The sequence below is a fragment of the Protopterus annectens genome, chromosome 2.part0, assembly GCF_019279795.1.
Source record: "Protopterus annectens isolate FY-2018-M chromosome 2.part0, PAN1.0, whole genome shotgun sequence".
Taxonomy (NCBI): domain Eukaryota; kingdom Metazoa; phylum Chordata; order Ceratodontiformes; family Protopteridae; genus Protopterus; species Protopterus annectens.
In genome coordinates this window covers 585,928,157-585,950,281 of record NC_056728.1, presented here as the reverse complement: position 1 = coordinate 585,950,281, position 22,125 = coordinate 585,928,157, and the positions used below count along the sequence as shown (strand labels likewise).

Sequence of the window (22,125 nt, the reverse complement as noted above, 5' to 3'; positions counted from 1 at the left end):
TCTACAAGCAAGTTGTTATTCAAGAGATGATGTAAGAGTTGATGGTGTATGCAGCGTTCCATTATTTTGGATAGTGGAGATAGAAGGGCAATAGGCCGAAAATTGGAGAGTTCGTTAGAGTTACCTCCTTTATGGAGGGGAATGATATAGGAGATTTTCCAACAGGATGGGATTTTGGATTCAGTTATAGTTCTGTTTATTAAGATGGAGACTGGGTAGGCTAGTTCGGTTGCAGCTAGTTGAAGATATTCAGCTGGTAGGTTGTCGGCAGAAGGGGTGCAAGGTTTGAGTTTAGATAGTAATTTACGTATATAGGTTGTGTTGATAGTATTAAACTTTAGCATGGGGGTGCTGTTTTGGGTGGCGGTTATTTGGAGGGATAGGGGGGGAGTCATGGTGTTTGCCAGAGAGGCGACTGTTTGAGAGAAGAAGTCATTGAAAGTGTTGGCTATTATGTTAGGTTGGGTTTGAGCTAGGCTAGCTGGGGTAGGTGTTTTGGTGTTCCCTGGATGGAGTAGTTTGTTTATTCCTGACCAACATTGTTTAGGGTTTTGGTTTTGTTGATATTTAAAGTGATAGTTTTTTTTGTCCAGATAGATAAGTTTCTTTGTTGTGTTTCTCAGGTGTTTGAAGTTTTGGTGGTCAGTAGGGTTTTTTGTGGACCTCCATTTAGTCCATAATTTATTTCTAGCTCGCATAGTTTGTTTAGTAGTTTTGGAGAGCCATGGGGCTGCCTTGGAGCTTAGTCTAATTAAGCGGGGTGGGGCATGATGGTGTAGAATTTGTAGGAAGGTATTGTTGAAATGGGTTACTGCTTCGTCTATTGGGAGGTATTTTAGAGTTGACCAGTTATATTCTTTGAGTTCATTTTGAAAGGATGCTAGGTTAAAATCCATTTTGTTGTATATGGTACGATAGGTAGCTTGCTTGGGATTGTTGTATTTTTGTTTAGTGATAAAAGTCAGGAGATGGTCACTGATATTGTCAGGGAGTATTCCTGTTTTATAGGAGAGGGGATTGTTGTTAATCAGTATCCAATCTAGAATGGTTTGTTTGTGGGTTGATTTGTGTATTCTAGTAGGGGAGTTAATGGTTTGATGAAAGTTAAAGAGATTAAGGTGAATGGTGGGTTTGGGAGATATGCAGGAGTTCCAGTCAATATTGAAGTCTCCTAAGATTATGGTTTCCTGAGGAAAGCTAATGGAGACCCAGCTTAGGATATTTTCTAGTGTGTTGATGTTGTTGCCTGGAGGGATGTAGGAACATATTATATATATATAGCCTTGGTTTTATTAACTTGGAGTTTGGAACAGAGTATTTCAGCATTAGCTGGGGAGGGGGGCAAGGAGTCAATTAAGGATACCTGTAGTTGGGATTTGTATAAAAGGGCCACTCCCCCACCCTTTTTATTAAGATGGTCTTGCCTTAAGGTGCTATAACCTGGGGGAGTAAATTCGTTGTCTTTGGTACTAGGTTTAAGCCAAGTTTCAGTGAGACAGAAAATATCAAATGCGTAGAAATCAATTAAGGCATGGAGTTGTGTGATTTTATTGTTGATGCTATGAATATTTAGGTGAGCAATACAGAGGGAGTCAGTGGAGAAAGGTGAACTAGAACAGTTAGCAGTTTGGTTTGAAGGGGTGTGGCTGAGGAGAGTATTGGGACCTGGGTTGGGGTGGATGTCACCATGTATCAGTAATAATGTTTGTGGGACTTGAAATACTTTTAGGTTTTTGCAGGGTATTAGATAAAACCGTTTAGAGGTTAGGAATCTGTAATGGTGTACTTTGTGGTAGAGAGGGGGAAGGTAGGGACAGGTTGATAGTATATTAATATGTGTTTGGTCAGGTAGAGGAAGTGTAGATGTGGTGTGTTTGGCTAACACAGGAGGTTGGGTAAGCATAAGATATTCGTAGGAGGTAAGAGTATAGTAGTAAAGAAGGATGTTAAGAAGAAGAAGTGAAAAGATTGAGTTAAGGCTTAAAGGCATGTTATTAGTGAGATGAGGTTAGCAAGTATAGGACTGTGTGGTATGAACAGTAGAGTGAGGTGAGGTAGTTAGATAAGATTGTGGAGAGAGGGTGTGGTTGTAGGACTTGGAGTATGGTGTTGACAGGTGATGTGTACAGGAAATGAGATAGGTAGTTAGTTAATTGGGGGAGTGTCTAAGCAAGTATAAAGGTAGAGCCCCTGGGGGTGGGTGGGAATTGGGGGTAGGGTGGGGAGCGGAGTGAGCGCAGCGAACGGAGCGGGGAAGAGCAAATGAGACGATCAGTTGGTGAAAACAATCAGGCAAGAAGAGAGAAGCAGGTGTAAAGGTAAGGGTGATCTCAAGAGTAGAAAATTTGTGGAGAATGTATGGTAAGTGGGGGGTAGGTGATAGTAGTGGGTAAGGTAGAGGAGTCAGGCGTGAGGGAAATTACAAGAGGCAGAGGTCAAATATGGAATTGGAAATGACAGTGTGAGTTGTAGTGGAATAGTCTGAAAAATATGGTAGTAGGAATCTGTAGTATAAAGGGTGCCACCTAGTGGCCAGGTCAGGAAGGATATCAGACAGAGCAAGCAGGGAGTTTACCAAGACATATAAAGAGTCAGGGTAGAGCGAGAGGTTCCTCAAAGACAAAGCCGAGGAGAGGAGGGAAGAGAGAAGGGATCTAAAGTCCAAACTAGAGGGGGGGCTGCTGGTTAACCTGGTAGGGGAGCAAATATGTCCTGGAGAGTAAAGTTAAGCAGTACAAGATAAGGACATACTTTCCAAAACGGTCAACTCTGGGAAGACAGTCTTATTTGGGAGGACGTAAAATCCTATTCAGGATTATGGTGCTTAATATGATGTCCACAGGGCCTCTTTGACTAGGGAAGGACAGGAACCCAGGTGTACAGTCTGATAATGTTATAGGTAGAGAGAGAAAAAAACAAAGGGAAATAAGTCATTAGTCAATGAAGTGTGCACCACATAACTAGTACATATGCCTTAAATCCAAGAACAAGGTCAGTACAGAGACTATCCTAAGACACACTGTATAAAGCGGTTTAGTTAGACCGCTAATAAAACACAGTATGGCTCTCAATAACAACCTTGCAACAGTTACATGTTAGAATAACATTTAAGCAAGCGACATCGACCTCAATATTTAAGTATGTTCCATTCTTCAACATGAGTATCAAGCAGTCAGCAGTTTCTAGAGATACAAGTTAGATATAGTGTTGCTTCAATGTGTGTAGGTCAAAACATAACATACATTGTGTACATATGTGCACAGAGCTAATAGGCTTTTGTCGAGAGCATTAAAATAGAAACAGTGTGCAAAACAATTCAGTAATATAAACACCTAAGCATAAATAAAGTCTTAAACAGCTACAGCTCCCTGTGAACGCCAGTTATAAGTTGTGGGAGACCACGTGGAGGCTGGTCTAGGCAAAGGATGCTGCCGATAAGTTGCACATTCCTTTTTCTCTTAGCCTTTCTCTTTCTCTTCTTATTTGGGTTCAAATCACTCAGGTTTCTTGGGTTCTGTCAATCATTCGTCAGGGGTACTTCATGGTGTGGATTTCCCATTCTCCTTTTATGGGCATTCCTTAGCCTCCTCGGGAACAGCTTCCTTTTTTCCCATAGGTTCTTCAATATTTCTTGTATAAGGGTAGTATTCAAGAGGCGCCTGTTTCCCTAAGAAGGAAGAATCTTTATTTCTGAATGTTTCTAGTGCCCAGAAAAGAGGGGACGTGGAGACTGGTTCTAGACCTCTCATCCAAACACTTTTCTGAAGGTGCCTTCCATTCGGATTTTGTCCCTTCAGACCCTGCTTCTTCTCTTGCTCCCTCAGCCTTTCTGGTGTTTCTGTATCTCAAGGATGCTTGTCTCCATATTCTGATCCATCCTCTTTTCAGAAAGTTTTAGCATTTCTCTGTTGCTTCCTGGCAATTTCAGTTTTGTGCTTTGCCCTTTGGCCTTTCTACTGCCCCGAGGGTGTTCACCAAATTCCTCGCTCCTGTGATTGCTTTTTGCAGGCTTCAAGGAATCCACGTATTTCCTTACTTGGACAACCTGCTGATTCAGGCATCCTCTCCAGAGGTACTTTTGCAAAATTTTTGTTTTACCATTTCTCTTCTTCAGAGCCTGGGGTTCACGATAAACTTCAAAAAGTCTTCCCTGACTCCTCCTCAGGATCACGTCTTTCTGGGTTGCAGGATTCAGACTGCCAATGCTGGCATCCCTGCCTCCTCCAAAGGTCATAACTCTCATTTCTTACTTTCAAACTCTTCTTCTCCTGGCCTCTGTTACAGCCAGGGAATTTCTGAGAGCTTTGGGGTTCATGGCTTCCACAATTCTGATGATCCCTCTGGCCAAACTCCACATGAGGAAGTTCCAGTGGTTTCTGACGTTGGTGTAGCTATAGCATTTGCATCCTCTAGACTTTACAGTTCCTCTTCTCCCTTGTCTCAAGAAGGAATTTCTATGGTGGATTCAGCAGTTGTCTCTGAATCCAGGACTCCCTTTTCATCTTCCTCTCCCCTCTCAGGATCTGTTCACAGATGCTTCAGATGTGGGATGGGGAGCAACACTTGTCTCCCTGAAGGTTCAAGGAGTGTGGTCACCACATCAGCAGAAGGAGCACATCAATGTCAAACAGATGAGAGTTCTTATTCTGTCTCTTCAGACCTTTCATTCTCTTTTTCTCTCCAGGGCCTCTCAAGATATTCATGGACAATACCATAGTTATGTGATATATCAACAAACAGGGGGAACAATATCTTACCTTCTTTGCCAGCTGGCACTTCTGGTATGGGATCTGACTGCCAAGTATCAAATGACTCTTCAGGCAGTTTATATTCCTTGAGATCAGAACATTGTGGCAGACATTCTGAGCAGGTCATTCACTCTATCCCATGAATGGATGCTTCACAGTGATGTGTTTCTGGACATTGTTCACCAGTGGGGTACTCCTCAAGTAGATTTCTTTTCCTCCCCTCTGAACAGACAACTTCCTCTGTTTTGTGCCAGAGTTCCAGGTCCTCTGGTATGGAAGGCGGATGTATTCTCATTTTCTTGGAAGGGGATGTTTCTTTATGCATTCCCTCCCCTTCCTCTCATTCCAAGAGTCCTGTTTAAGATTCAACAGGATGCTCCCAAAATCATCTTGGTGACTCCATTTGGCCGCGACTGCAATGGTTCCCTCTACTTCTGCATCTAGCCAAGGCAATCATCACAAGTTACCTCACAGTGTGGATCTACTCACACAAGACAAGGGATCTCTCATCCATTCCCACCTTTCCACTCTTCAACAGCTATTGTGGGAGATAGAGTTTTGATTCCTCATAGACATATTTTTTTCTGAGAATGTGCTGAAGGTCCTGCAGGAGGCCAGAAAACCTACTACTAGGAAATACTACTTTATCTAAATGGAAAAGGTCTTCTATTTGGTGTCTTTCTTGTGACCTGGACCCACTTACTGTGGATGTTCCTTTAGTTCTCTTATTTGCATGAGTTGTTCAATGCTGGTTTGGCCTATTCCTCTGTTAAGGTCCACCTATCAGCTCTTTCTGCTTGTCTACCTTTAACTCCTCTGTTGGCTTCTAGATTTGAGGCTAAGCAATTTCTTAAAGGCATCCTTAATATTAGACTGCCCAGGAAGCCTGTTCCTCTTCCCTGAGATATTAATTTAATTCTGGAGAAATTGACTCAGGCTCCTTTTGAACCTGCTGTTTCAGCTTCCTTGCAACATTGTTCTTGGAAGACAGTTCTTTTGTTAGCTGTTACTTCTGCCAGGTGGGTATTTGAGTTGCAAGCCCTTATGGCTTGTTCACCTTTTTTGATATTTCATGAGGACAGGGTGTCCTTGCTTGCTAATCTTTCTTTTATGCCCAAGATGGTTAATGAATTGTCACTTAATTAGTCTATTAATTTGTCTTCTTTTTTCCCCTCTTTGCAATCTGACAGTGAGAGGGTGCTGCATACCTTAGATGTGCATAGACAGCTCAGATTTTATTTGGGTGTGACTAAATCTACCAGAAAATCGTGAGTTGTTTTTTCCTTTCATCTTAGGTCTTGAGGATTGGTGTTTCCAAGCAAACTATTTCCACTTGGATTTCAAAGGCTATTTCTTTTTGTTACACTTTTCATGGTGAGAGCCTTCCTTCTGTAAAGGCTCATTCTACTAGAGCTGTGGCTTCTTCTGGTGCTTTATTCAAGGGCTCAGACACTAATTCTATTCTTGAAGCAGCTATCTAGACTTTTGTGCATACTTTTACACAATGCTACAAGCTGGATGGTATCTCCAGAGTTTTGCTAATGCCATTCTTCGTGACTTCTTAAAGGGCACTACTGCTGCTTCCTCCTCCCAAGTTTCTTCTTTAGCTTTGGCACTCTCCCATAAGTTATGAATACTGCAACAGTGAATGTAAGGACATAGTACAGTTGTGTAAAATCTTACCATAATGGTAGATGTCCTTAACATCACAACTGCAGTATTCACTCCCTTCCTCCCTTCATACCCCCTAGTATTTTTTTCCTTCCTGGGTGTGCAGGATCGCTTTGATTTTCCTTGGACTTCTGTTCCTACTGGGGCAATCAGTTCTGAGGATGGTAGACCTGAATGTCACCTTCATGTCCTATGCTTTGTGAGGAGCATTTAGATGCAGGGTTTGGTAGACTGGCTGGATGACAGGCTTCCATGGCAGGGAATCCCATAAGTTATGAATACTGTAGTGGTGAAGGCAAGGACATCTACTGTTATGGTAAGATTTTACACAACTGTACTTTCTCCTATCTAGAGGATACTCCACACCACAAAAGTGGCTGGCACATAGCTCTTCCCCTATTTGGCGCAATCTAGAGTCTTTGCTGCTGCCCAACTCCATTCTTGGGTGATTTTAAGAGGAAATACTCAGCATGGTTTTGAGAGGAAGCCTGCAGAGACACAAGGAAAACATGCAAACTTCATTTGACATTGGCCAGTGGTCAGGACTGAACCTTGTACGTTGTGCATGGGAGGTTAAGACTTTAGCCATTATGACAAATGTATTTGTCCTTATGCATCTGTATCCCTTAAAATGCATTCAGCTAATAAGTATTGAGTTAATTTTTCTTACAGTTCTTTGTTAACATTACAGAGCTTCAGTTCTCTTAGATTTACTGCAGCTTATTTGCCTGCTAAGCATGCCTGCTAAGCAAATTTATATTTACATAAACATCAAAAAGAAACCATTTTCAGAATTATTTTTGTAATGAAGTATCAAAGATTGTTACTAACCTCCTGATGTGAGTGTACCCCATCCAGTTACAGTGCAGTTTAAACCTGGAGCAAAATAAGTTGTAGATGATGGAAGACATATAGGCTGGATATAGTCATCGTATGTGATTGGGCTGGAAAGCTGCATCACGGCAACATCATAATCTTCTGTTTTGGGATTATACAATTCATGTGTGATGATTTTGCTGATGCTCCTCGTTATGCCACTGTTTACATAAGTTGATCCCATGTATGCAGTCCATGAAGTAGGAAGTTTGTGACTGCAACAGAACATTACACGATACATTAAAGAGAATCAGTATCAGAGTCACAATTAACTCAGAGTTCTAGCAGCATTGTAAGGGCAGTATTATTATGTTAAAAAATATAATGGAAACAGAAACACTTGCTTATATTTAACTGTAGCCTTTCTCTGTTTTCACAAGAGAGGTGGGCTACTTTGATCAATGAAAAAAGTTGAAATGTAACAGTTAGAACAGTTTTAAATGGAATGGCAATGAAAAATAGTAGTGTGATAAAATCATGTGACTGGTGAGAAGAATCATGTGACTGATGAGAAGGACTGCTCTCTACAGGTATGTGGAAGTTATACATCCTCTTAATTTCTAATGCTCTGTAAGTGTAAGTTGCTATTTCCAAGTTAGTCTAGGGATACGTTTGAGACCACCCATCCAAGTCATCCAGTTTAACTTGAAGGAAGCTATATAATTATTGTTTAACCTGTAGAAGAAGTTTATTTCAGAGAAGGGGATGTGCTGGGTGATGAATCTAACGCACTATCATGTTCTGTTTATCTGCTGATAAAGATTCAATTCTCTGGTTCTAGTGCTGGTGGAGTTGTTTGTCCTACTGAGATACCAGAGGTAAAGGACCACTGGATCATTTGTGGCTTGATAAATGAGGCATAGATCACCCCTCAAGAGTCTAAAAGACAAGAGTACAGGCACATTGAGTTTAATTATCCTGATAACTAAGGTTTTTAGACTGGAGATATTTTTTGTTAGGAACCTCTGGGGCTTTTCATGTTTGTTGTGATATTGACTGAGATACAGAATGAAGCACCATGCTCTATAATGGGGCTGATCAGTGATGAATCTAGGGGTACACTAGCATCTTTAGATCCAGATGAAATACCTTTGACAAATAGTTGTGCTTACTAGAAGGATTTCAAAAAGAAAAATCTGTGGTATCCTTCAAAGTTTCAGAAAATGCAGTATGCAACCTATACTGAGTCAAAAACAAACCAAGAAGAAACATTGCAGTGCGGAGGCTGTGATGTTCATTCATTTGTTAAGCATCTAGCTCATTAATAAAAATTAAACTGTAAAATACGTGTACAAAATAATAAAATAGAAAATAGTAGGTAGTCCACATTTGAATTAAAATGGTAGGTAGTTCACAGCTGAGTTAAAAATGTAATATCCTTTATTAAAACACACAAACAAGTGATCCTAGTTGAGTGTAATGAAAAGCATCAAAAACATTCCTTATTTGTATATAATCAGGTTGTTTGGAGTGAGGGAGTAGTTACTGGGGGTGGTTCTGTTAAGAGCAATAAAAGCATTACAATCATTCCTTTAATCAAGTTCTACTTCCCCCTTAACACCATAGTGTAATCGTTGACTGTGCTACCTAAAACTGAAACTAAAACGTTAGAGACAAATTACAATATAAGACCAGCTTATTAACACTATATATAGGTTAACTAAACAATCCAAACTATATTAATTAAGAAACTAACTAACAAATGATTAGGCGCAGTGGAGCAGAGGTTTGCGTTGTTGCCTCACAGCAAAAGACTTGCTGGTTTGATTCTTGGCTGGGGTGCCTTCTGTGTGGAGTCTGCATGTCCTCACTGCATTCACGTGGGTTTCCTTCGGGTGCTCTGGTTTCATCTTACATTACAAAGACGTGTCTGGAGTGTTTCTCCCTGGGCCTCTGCTGATAACTGGATTGTTCCAAGTCAGAATTTTGTGGTATAATAATGTAAAATAAATATATAAATTAGCTAACTAACAAAAAGATCCACCACTAGACATCCATCAGAATAAATATAAACTAAGCCACTTTTAACAAAGATCACTTTCATGTCAAATAAATACTTCATCTGGTTTGTGTGTCAATAACAAATTATAAAATGAATGAACATGTGTATAAATCGACAAGTGAAAACCTAAGTAGGATAACAACCAAAACTATAATCGCTAAGGTGGAAATACAGTGATAAATGTTAAAAATAAAGCACTCATGGCACAGGGATCTTTTAAAGTGTGGCATCTAACTAAGAAAATACTTAGTTTGAAAGTGTAAGAGTGCACTATAGAAAAGTATCCCATTTGAAAACAAGTGTACCCTTATATGTGAAGCCATCAAAAATAAACCATGTGGACTTAAACCAGCCGAACCATGTGCTTTTTACACTTAAAAGTAAGTGTAGAACAAAGTTTAATAAATTAATTAATTAAAAAACTGTCATGAAGTTAATGCTCCACGAATGTGCCTAGCATTAACAGGCCCACACGAATGGTTCTAAAGTGAAATGATGCAACTAGTCATCCTGTTTGGAAGTGAAATAATGCAACTAGTCACCTTGTTTGGAAACTAAACCTGTAAAACCAGAAGGGCTGATGGAAAAATAATGTGGCTAGTGTATATAATATCGTACATACGTTTTAATTGTTATAACCAAAATTTACCAAAATAGAAACTAGAAACTGGAAAGTGGTTTAATGTCACTATTTTCTGTTTTGGTAAACCTTGGCTATGACAAGCAGGGCCTGAATCGTGGGAGATGTTGGAGAAAGGCTCTGCATTTTGTCCTAAACTAATGGCCACCAATCGTTTTTACTTTGAAAACTTTAATTATTCCTAATGGTTAACCAGCACTAAGCATTCACATTATTATTATTATTATTATTTAAAAAAATACTTAATGCCCTGGCTCTCTGCATGGAGGGATGAAAAACTATTACCCAGACAACCAGAGGTCAAGTAGTGGCTTGGGAACTGGAAGAGCCTGGTGATGGAGGGTGGGAGTGAGTGGCTAACACCTGTTTACCAATACAAAGGGAAGGGAGTAATGGTTCTGGTTAGCTAATCAACATTTTGCAAGTGAAGGGTTGTAGGGAACCAAAGTGGTGAAAACCAGGAATGTGGGTTTGGTGATTCCAAACTGGTGATAGCAAAATGCCTGATATGTGGGTGGCGACATGCACAGACATGGGAAAGGTGTATATACCCTACAGTGATATGCATGCTCATGTCAGCACTGAGGGCAGGGTTAGGCCCTCAGTGGAAATGTGCTCAATACTGGGATGTCAGCAAGGGCACAAACTATCTCCATGTCGGTCTGTATAATAAACCCTCTAGTTGGATTTTGGTAGTGTGTTAGGGACACTTATTATTGGGGGAATGAGGGGACTCAAGACTGACAGGCAGAGGTTCAAAGATTGGTAGGCATAATGAGAAATGTGTATAGAAAAATATTTACTTAGATATATACCAATGGGAAGTAAGCAATCTGGCCTGCATGCTGTTTGCTAAATTTTCAAATTACGGTTTGAAACTGGTCATGCCAATCCTTAATTGACTCAAGAAACTCAGTGAACCCTAGATTTTTCATCCCTTTACTAATGATCATTTATCAATGACTTCCCCCGGATTAACTAATCTTCTGTGCAGGACTAGACAAGTCCTGCATGGAAGTGAACGTTTAGGAGCAGGAAGGCAGCGCACCATGCATAGTAATGAAGGCCCACTGCCCAAGCCCCCAGGTTTACATGGAGCATGTATGAGTGTAGGGGGTGTGTCTGACAGCAGAGCCCCCAGAATAAACATGCCCCTGCAATGTTGAACTGCAGAAACTGCTCATAGGTGTCCACATATCCCCACCAGCAGTCCCCCATGTGTACAACAGCAACAGGACATAAAACCAATAGAAGAAACCCCCATATTGGTGTCTAAAGCACCAAGTACAGCTAACTATTGGTGTACGGGTGTGCCCATTGCTTAGCCACGGTGAATGCAGCCTAAAGGGCTGAAGAGGATAACAAGGACGATATCTGCAAATGAAGCATGTCAGCAATAGTGTAGTGGGCAGAGTGTTCGCCTAACGAGCAGGCATTCCCAGTTCGAGTCCCAGTGCAGCACAGTCTATTTTACATGGCAAAGCATGGTATAAGCAATATTTGTAATGCAAAACCTACTAAATAACATACATTTTTTCGGAACAGGACTACGGCAGGAAATGCACATGTATATCTATATGACTATACATGTGACTACACATACACACGCAGATATATGTACAGTAGGATACATATGTAGTCAGTGTACACAATATGGAACAGCCACTATGTCTACAGCTAACCCCTGAACAATTGGACACTGTATGGGCCACCCATACAAATGATGACCGTTGCCTGTAACATATACCCACAGAGAGGTCAGTAGGAAAACTCCACACACAGGTTTGCAGAATTGGAATACCTTTCATTGTGTACCATGACAGTTCTACATGCCATGTCATATAGCTGTTCAGACAGTGACATCCATATAAACAGAGGAATGCAACCATGAAACAGTTATACTAATGCAGTAGTTTGGAAAGGTTCACAACTGTTGCTGTCCAGGCCAGGTCCTTAGATTTGTACAGTAGTGAGGATTGACTGGGCCACAGGATACCAAACGATCAACAGTGTGTGATGCAGGTGAATAGTTCAGCAGCCGCTATCTACACTCTGTACAACAGCAGTGGGAGGTAAAGACGTCATGTGACCACATGGGTTGTAACTGTGACATAAGGCATAACTGACACCATCACATGCACACTAACAAACAGAACAGTTCATCTGGCAGGTGGCAGTAGGTTTGCAGTAACCGAATATATGTACGTGATGTACATATAGGTGAAGTATACGGCACTTTACATCCAGATACCTTATGGCAGCTCACCCGTGATACCCCCACATGTTTAACAGCCTAGGTCATTTATGGTGCTCCCCCCAGACCCAATAATACAGGGCCATATACCACTGTTACACTGGCCTCTGGAGTGCATAAGACCACACACATATTGTGTAGGTAATGCCCACACATATATGGCCCCAGCTCCACCATATGTGTGGGAGATACAACAGATGTGGACTAATGGCAGCAATGGTAGTGTGATATACTCACAGCCCACTATGGAACACCCCCCCACAGCATGTCATATATGCAAAGCTTGATATGTAGGTCATGTACTGATAGCACTCTACACACACACACTGCCAGTGGGATATCAGACGCAGGACCTGTGTGATGGACAGACAAAACATGTTAGGCACACCTCTAGCCACCAAGAGGATAGACCCACAGTTGAGGGCTATGCAGACAAACTGCATTCCAAGGTAAAGTAGTATGTACACACACACCCTGTAACACCAGTACAATACAAAGCATAACACGGCTCTACTCACACTCTGTCTGTAGTTCCTCAACCTCCTACACATATGTAGCTGCCCTGAGTGTGCCAGTTCTCCTGTAGAAGTTATTGCTACCTGATGTCTGTAACACTGATGCCCACACACACGTAGGACTGTACAAACATCCACAGAATGTCCAGGTTATGTCATCAAATATAACCCGTACTGTACATAACATGTGAAGCAGTCTGATATCTCACTGGCTTGTTAGCGGATATGATGACACTATTTATGGTGTACAGTACATACGCACCGCGTCATGCACAACATATGTACACAGGTTGGCAGAGTTGTGGCTGGCAGCACATACACAGAGCTACTAATGACATGTTGCTGTGATAACCTCACACATTTACTATTGTAACAGGGTTTGTGACAACATATGTCCTATGAGGGATAAGACGTCAGTAACTGTCACGGCTTTCACCATCTACAGACTGCAATCCTCACACTACCATCTGCAGTCCACAGATAGATGCTCTTTAGGTAACACATGGAACCAATGGCACAACACACTGCCCTGTCTGTAGATAACCCTGCAGATGGGTATTCCACATAAACATGGAACTGACATGGCAGGTATGGAGACATGTAGGAAGGGCATATCCACACACACACTGTTAAACCAACAGTACACCACATTAGGTATAGCAGCACTTACAGTCTGTTGGCAGGTCAGGCTCATCCCCCTTATGTGTGTTGCCCTGTTTCCACAGTGTATGTTGTTGAAGGTAAATTCCCAATCTATCGCAGATGCTGATTGCCAACCAACAATTCTAGTTCCTGCTCACAGTGAATGACAAGGGCCAACACATACATGATGTTCCTAGATATCAGAGTGTGTTTCCATGCAATTGACTATGGGAATTTTACCACAGCTGTTCCACATGCAATCAGCTAGGGGAGGGCTGTGGTTCATGCAAAGGCCATCAGCTGATCATGAGCATCACTTAAAATACACATGCTGCTCCCTAAGCAAAGCTGGTGTAGGTCTCCACATCCACCAGAGAGGAAGTGGGAGAGGCAGATAGAGGCAAAGACATGTCAGGAAGGGGTGGTGCAGTAAAACTGCAGCTTGTGTGTCACACACCTACCAGCACAGGGTATCAAACCCCTGACAACTATGTACTGCGTTCACAGTTTGATACAGTTATTGGATTTGCCACATGGGTTACCTGTTGTGGAGCTCCTCAGAAAATATCTGTGATGGTGCATGACATCTGCAACAGGGATACGATAGCTATAAGGTAGGTGACTTACACATGCCTGTCAGCATGAAAAGGTGCCAGCATCAATACAACCACACTCTCACAGGGACACGCACACATCGACACACTTGGTAGGGCCAGGGGTACAATTCATCAGTAGCGGGATTGCCACAACACATCACTGTGCAGGTACTTCATGCACCACACAGGTCATACAGAGGTGGTATGGGCACAGGGTATGAGGAGGTGTCTGACATCTGACAGCATGCTTCTGTATGTGCATGGGGGTTGTAGTGAGTGTGACTGTGAACATACGCACCATACAACACACAGACAAACACTCAGGGTGCCAGTACTGACTGGTGGTCGACTGTGGCAGCAGGCTATACAAGGGTAAGCAATGGGTATACCTTGGCATCAGGCTACATGACAATGGTCTGCATTGTGTCTCAGGGCTGTAGTTTCCGCTCTTGCCCACACAGGTGGGTATTTTATCCCCCATCTAGTCACCTGGGTGACTATTGTGTGTGGGCATTGTTGTGCATCGCTTGCCATGTATCTGTTCCTTACCCCATGACATGTACAATGTCTGGGATGTGCAAACCTCTCACATGCATGTACAGTGACATGTAGAACTGTACCTGGGGTGTCTGGCCCATGTTGTGAACACAGATTACCATCATATGTACCAGTCTTGCCCCCTGTGGTGGGGACCGGTAATGGGTACCAGGTTTACCTGCACCTACATTGATAGCATGCTGACAGCATTCTCTGGTGTCAGTGGCAACTGCCCATACAGGGCATGTTGTCAGGCATGATATATCCATTGTGGGACACATGATGGCACCACAGGTGGTGCAGGTGTCCACTGGGGAACATGGGGGAGGTGCACTTTCAGCATGTTCATGCATATTGGACAGATGGACAGGGGAATTTCCCTCTGTAGCCTCCTGCTATCACTCCATGGTTGCTATCAGTGGCCAATATGCAGTGTACTACCCACATATTGGCTGTTGCCTAGGCATGTGTGTTCATGTGAAACTTGTTGAGAGTGTGCTCTGGGTAATACTGGGGTTGCTAAATGTGATTGCCTGGCCTTGTTGTCACATGTATGGGTATGGCTTTGTACCCCAGCCTCTCAGCTACTTCACATCAGTGGATATTGTGCTATATAGTAGGGCTGCCATATAACACATATGCAAAACCCGCTCCACATTGGCCACAGGTGTCACACGTTCACAACCACTTCTATACAAGATACGAACACACACACACACAGACACACACACACACACACACACACACACACACACACACACACACATATACACACCTGTCATGTCTGGGAGTAGAACCCCTACCTAACTAGTTTATTACACCTCAGCACTAAGCAGTTATAGTATGCGCCATGCACATTACTTAAGTACTCCTTCCCCAAGGGTGTATTCCACAATGAATGATATTGGCAGGATTGCCAAAGTAGGCCATTTGAAATGTACTGCGGGTGACTACCCTAAAATGCATTGCTCCCTACACAGACAGTGAGACACACACAAAATATCCACGACTGACATGTGTGGGTATAGAACCCCTGACAGGTGTCTATACCACACTACAGCATGGAGCTGTTATAGGCCGCACCACAGGGATTACTAGGGGACTCCTTCCACAAAGCTGTATTTCACAAAGAATGACATCAGCTGGATTGTCAAAGTGGGCCATGTGAAATGTACTGCATGTGACTAGCCTATAATGCATTGCTCCATATACAGACATGAACACACACAAAACATCCAGAACCACCATGGGTGGGGATGGAACCCTGCCACAGTTCTAAATCACACTCCAGCAGTGCACAGTTATAGGACGCACTATGGAGATTATGAGGCTACTACCTTCCCAGAGGTGTATTCCTAGGTGGGTTTCATCAGCAGCCTGGCCAATATCGAGTTTAAGAATTGTAAGGAGTGTGACTACCCTAAAAAGCATTGCTCACTACATAGTCAGAGATAAACACACACACACAGTCACCATGTCTGGGGTTAGAACACCTACCTAACTACTTTATCACTCTACAGCCATACACAGTTATGGGACACGCTATGGTGATTACTGGGCTACAACCTCCCAGAGGTGTATTTCTAGGTGGGTGACATCAGCAAGCTTGTCAAAGTTGAGTATAGGAATTGTAATTTGTGTGGCTACACTAAAATGCATTGCTCTCTACACAGACAGAGACACATAGACACACACACACACACACACACAGGCGCACGCACACACACACACACACACACACACACACACACACACACACACACACACACACACACACACACACACACACTTGCCACGTCTGGGGTTACGACATCTACCTAGCTACTTTATCACTCTACAGCAGCAGGCAGTTACAAGACATGCTACGGTGATTACTAGGTTACAACCTTCCCAGAGGTGTATTCCTAGGTGGGTGACATCAGCAGGCTTGCCAAAGTCGAGTATAGGAATTGTAATTTGTGTGACTACACTAAAATGCATTGCTTTCTACACAGATAGACACACACGCTAACACACACACATTGTTTACACATCTGGAGTTAGAGCACCTACGTAGATACTTTATCATTCTACAGCAGTACGCAGTTACAGGACATGCTACAGTGATTACTAGGCTGCAACCTTCCCAGAGGTGTATTTCTAGGTGGGTGACATCAGCAGGCTTGCCAAAGTTGAGTATAGGAATTGTAATTTGTGCGGCTATACTAAAATGCATTGTTTTCTACACAGAGACAGACAGACACACAGACATAGTTGCCACGTCTGGGTTAGAACACCTACCTAGGTGCTTTATCACTCTACCGCAATATGCAGTTACAGGACACACTACGGAGATTACTGGGCTACAACCTTCCCAGAGGTGTATGTCTAGGTGGGTGACATCAGCAGCCTTGACAAAGTTGAGTATGGGAATTGTAAGGAGTGTGGCTACTGTAAAAAGCATTGCTCTCTACGCAGACAGACATGCACACTAATCCCCCCCCCCCACACACACATACACACACACACACTTGCCACGTCTGGAGTTAGAACACTTAGGTAGCTACTTTATCACACTACAGCAGTACACAGTTACGGGACACACTATGGAGATTACTGGGCTGCACTTTCCCCAAGGGTGTATTTCAAAGTGGATGACCTCAGTGAGTTTGTCATGGTAGGGCTATGGGGAGGGCATTGTGTGTGCATGGGCCATAACCCATTCATCTAGAGGTTGACATACCACATGTGGGCACATGCAGGGTTATATTCCACAGGTACGTGTATATAGCTGTTAGATGACTACTTCCTTGTACAGTCATGCTGCACAGCTAGCACTTGCACCACATAATCTAGTCCATAATGCTGACAGATACCGGTGGCTAATGTCTACAGTGAGTGACATCTGAGCATCATGTGGTTGTAGTCATTTGGCTGTATTCTGGGTGGGACAAGTCTCATAATGTTTGGCTCCTTGTCACAATCACTTTCTCCCACACATCTATGTACGTGTACGTTTGGCTTATTATCGCGTATTATCCTTGGATATGTGTGCAAAGCATGAGTGGTGCATACTGAGGGGTGTCTGCACTAACATCTGTGACTATCAGATATGTCTAGTCCACTGTTGTTTGCAGACATGGGCTTCTTTTGATTACGTGTGTGAGCATGCCCAGTATGACCTTTCAGTACGTTGTTGACTGACATTGCCTTCATTTCTCTAAGTGTGTGAGCATGCCCAGTGTGCCCTTCTGTATAGAATGTTTGGATCAATACCAGGTAGTTTGTACTCCAGTGCAAACTTTTGTGTGGTACACCTACAGGTAGCAAAGTGTTTCTGCTAGGTATCCATCGATCATTTGGGAATATGGGGACAAACTGTGCATGGAATAGTGTGTACTGTAGTTGATTGCATCTGTGCTGCATGGTATCACTGTTAGTAGAGATATTCAGACATGTGTACTGTTATACACAGTGATGTTTTCTGTCTCCATGTACTGTCAGGTGGACATTCTTGCTCACAGTGCTGTCTTGGGGGACAAGGGTGACTGCAGCTGTGTCCGGTATTGTAGGCAGACACCTACATATTCATGGTAAGTTATGCCATTCTGGAGGGGGAGCTGTAGACACCTGCTGCTGGGTCTGTGTATCCGGTTCAGTACCTTGGTAGAGTGCTGGTGGGGGATCCCATACTTGTACACCCATTGACAAGACAGTATGGGCTTATCTTGCTGTGGCAATGCCTCACAGCTGTACAGATTTACAGAGGTTGCCCAGAGGCAGGGGCCATGGGTCAGGACATTAACCCTATTGTAGTGTACAGGCAGGTGTGTAGCCACCCATTTATGTGTTGGCATCCAGGGATAGTGTGTGCACACAGCTTGGTGTCAGACCCTGCACATTCCATGCTGCCCATGCACCCACTCCCCCTCTGTTATTCTAATGTCTTCCATTCATTATGCATACATTCTCTGATATTTTCCTTAAGGGTATCATCCCATCACAGGTGTGTGTTAGTGTTGGTCCACAGTTCATGCAGTCGGACATGGTGGACATGTTACTGTGGTTTAGCAACGTGGCCTTGCATATGGCTTATGTGGAGTGTGTTATGTTGTTATCTGGGTGTCCATGACTAAACATGCATTGGCAGTACATGTGAAACACAGGCCTTTGGCAGAGGTCTGTGGGGCATTAGGTGTTGCTGCAGGACACATGTGGCAGGCCGTTGCATTCTGTCAGGCCTACAGTCACAGAACACCATGCAGTATATTCCCCTGGGGTGTCAGGGTAGGTGTGATAGGTGTTCATGCAACTTCCTTCTATCAGTCTTGATCAGGTGGTGTGGATGCTGGCAGGGTGCTACGTACAGCTGGGGACACACCTGCATGGGACATCTGCACTGCATGCTGCATTCTTCTACTATTTCCATGTACAGGAGGGGTCATACTGTACCCATTCCCCACAGCAGGGATATGGCCAGAGAGGTATCTGTGGGTGGTGTTTGCGTGAGCTGGGTTCATGTGTGCTAATGGACACTACTTGCATCTGACACACAGATATATATGGGGCATTCCAGGTATGCTGGCATGTGTAGGTACACCAGCTGTTTCCCAATACATCAGTCCTACCTCCTTTGTGATCTGCAGGTGTTCAGCCAGACATCACTGGTATCCCCTACTACAGGACCGGTTGCTGTGGTGCATACCTGCATGTACAATTCCAAGGGTGTCTCCATTTCACAGTGATACAATGTATACTGTATGTCTGGGACACTTTTCCCCTGTTTACTGCTTGTATATCTAGCCCAACAGCCATGCCATGTTAGTCTTTCAGATGGCGACACATATTACCACCATACATTTACATTGGCTTACTGCTAGCAGGTGGCACACTGGTGGGGATTGCCCTTGGCACTGTAGATGTGAGGGCTTGTCCCTGTCATCAGCAGTACTGGGCTATGGCCACCAGGTCTTATCTCAACATGCATACATACTGACCACTCTCACACAATATGAAACACACACCATCCTAACACACACAGACCTGCATATTGCGCACATCCTATAACCTATCCTGCTACCTTGGCCACCTCTGGGCATCTCTGCTCCACTCATATTATACCTACTCATGCATGTTAATACATTTCTACACAGGACTGAGGGGGAAAACCTGACTGTTACTACATTTCTACACTGGAGTGGGGGTAGGGGCACACCTGACTGTTTCTACATGTCTATATGGGAGTGGGGGGGCACATATGACGGTCATTACATTGCTATGTAGGATGGGGGGACAAGTGACATTTGTACACATTTGCTATGACTATACTGGTATGTCATGTACTTCATTTAATTCTGTATTGATAACTATCATGCTGTCTAGAGGCACACCAGTGTACTACAGATCATGGCTTTGGTTGCCCTACATATTATTGTCTGACATCCTACCCTTCAGAACTGGCATCCCACTGCCTGCCCTGCTGTGGTCTGTTTATGTAGGCCTGGGGGTGGAGTTAACCCTAGCCATTATTCTGGGGCCATGGCACAGGCCCTGTTTGGGTTTGTGTCCACCTGTCCTGCTGGCTGCAACTGTTGTAGGATATGTGAACCATCCTGACTGGCATGTGCGGGTCATATGGACACACATTTCGCACAGCACATTTCCTGTAGTGGTTTCTGTCACCATGTGTAGTACTGGCTACTATGGTGACTCCAGTATGTGTTAAACATGTCAGGGTGCCACTATGGGTGTCTACTGTCTGCTGCCGTAACATTCAGCCACCCAATTTCCTTGCATGCTCACATCCATACCATAGCTACAGGTGACAACACATTCTACTCCATTTGGCAATTGGTAGGTAGATTGACTTACCTTGTGGGTGTGCCAGACTTGCGGATGGTGCTGGAGGGCTGCCTATGTCAGATGCACATAGTACACTCCCTATACATGGTTGAGCACAGGTGGTGTCATGTTTGGCATCACTTTTACTGTATGTGCGAGTCAGAGAGAGGTGTCATTCCCTGGGACCCTACTGTGTCAGTGAATGTGCTATGCATTGCCTCTTTGCCAAGGCCAGAGCATACTGGGCACACCTCCTTCTGCCTACCTGGGGCAGGCTCAGGTTCTTCCTCCTTCCGGTCACTCTGTGCCTGTGCAGGCCTTGGCATTGGTGGGGGGCTGTGTGGCTCTGCCCCATGCTGTTCCTACTGCAGCTGTTTCCACAGGATCATATTGTGTAGCATCGCACATACCATAACAAGTTGGGTACATGTAGCTGATGAATACTGGAAGGCTCCACTGGATGTGTCCAGACACCGGAACCATGACCTGAGCATCCCAAACACATGCTCTATTATATGTCTGGCCTGTGCGTATGCCTCATTATGGCACTGTTGTTCAGGTGTGTGTGCATTTCTGATGGGTGTCATCAGCCACCTCCAGTGTATACCCAGCATCCCGCACTAGGTGACCGTAGGGGATGTCCCCATTGGCAAATCTCTGGTACAGCTGCGTCAGATGCCTTATGTGCAAATCATCATAGCTTCCAGGGCAGCTAGCACACACATTCATTATAATGCCCTGGGCATCACATTCGACCTGGCAGTTGATGGAAGGGATGCCCCTGCGGTTGATGTAGGCCCTACCCTGCTCACCAGGTGGTGCTTTGATGCATATGTGCATGCAGTCTGCACCCACTACCCCAGGGTATTCTGCTACTTGGTGGAAGAGACGCATATTGCTGGTCAACACCTCACGGTTGTTGAGGAAATATACATGCTCACTGGCATGTGCTGCCATGGCATCCAGGAAGTGGTGGAATACTCTGGATGCAGATGCCTGTGAGATCCTCATGTTATCCCCAGTTGTGCTTTGGGAGGTACCTGTGGCTAGTATACCTAGGCCTACACATACCTTGGTATCCACTGGGATAGGTTCCACTTGGTTGGTTTGGTGTGTCAGGTGTGGCCGGCACAGCTCAACTACTTAACAGCAAAGATGTCGTAAAAGTGCCCAAAACATAACTAGCAATCCAAAATTAGGCACCAGAGACAAGCAGTTCCAATGCACAAGTGATTTAATGTTCAAACACAGCAAAAGGAACACACATCCATAAATAACATAAATGCTGATAAAAACACTTCCCCTTATGTTTTCGTCTCATAGAACTTCATCAGATGGGCAAAAACATCATAGTTACCTAGTGAAATAACTTTTCCTGTTTGAATAGACCAATGAAATCAGTGATTCAATTAGTTACCAAGATACAGAAAGAGTGGATTCTAAACTGTATGTGATAGTCTTACTAGTTTAGCACCATCTGGTGGACAAATAATAAAACACATGAAAATGTATATAAAATCAAGAATTCACTTAAATAAATAAACCAGGATAAAATAACATGAATATATCTAAAAAATGTAAAAATATCACAATTTTGCAGACCTGAGCTTAAGTACAGGTTTTAAAGACACCATATCATTAGGTTCTGAATTGTTGCAAGCATCCAGGACTAATTGCCAATATAGTTCCCTGTATTTGAGTCTGGTCTCCCATGGCCTACCCCTGGGGTCTATAGGTACCACCTCTATCACAAAAAATTGATACTCTGCTTTTGGACACGCCTGAAGATGTTTGTACAGGGCGTTATTATCATTTTTCTTCCTT

At 43.5% G+C, this 22,125-nt stretch overlaps 1 protein-coding gene across 14 annotated transcripts in view; it reads right to left on the bottom strand.

The window, feature by feature from the left end:
• Positions 1-22,125, bottom strand: part of LOC122793158 (transmembrane protease serine 11D-like) — a 971,710-nt gene that overhangs the window by 70,527 nt on the left and 879,058 nt on the right. For all 14 annotated transcript variants that reach the window (XM_044060954.1, XM_044060958.1, XM_044060960.1 and 11 more), the window contains one exon: positions 7,251-7,510. In XM_044060954.1, coding sequence (XP_043916889.1) covers positions 7,251-7,510 — 260 coding nt within the window. The remainder of the gene's footprint in view (positions 1-7,250; positions 7,511-22,125) is intronic.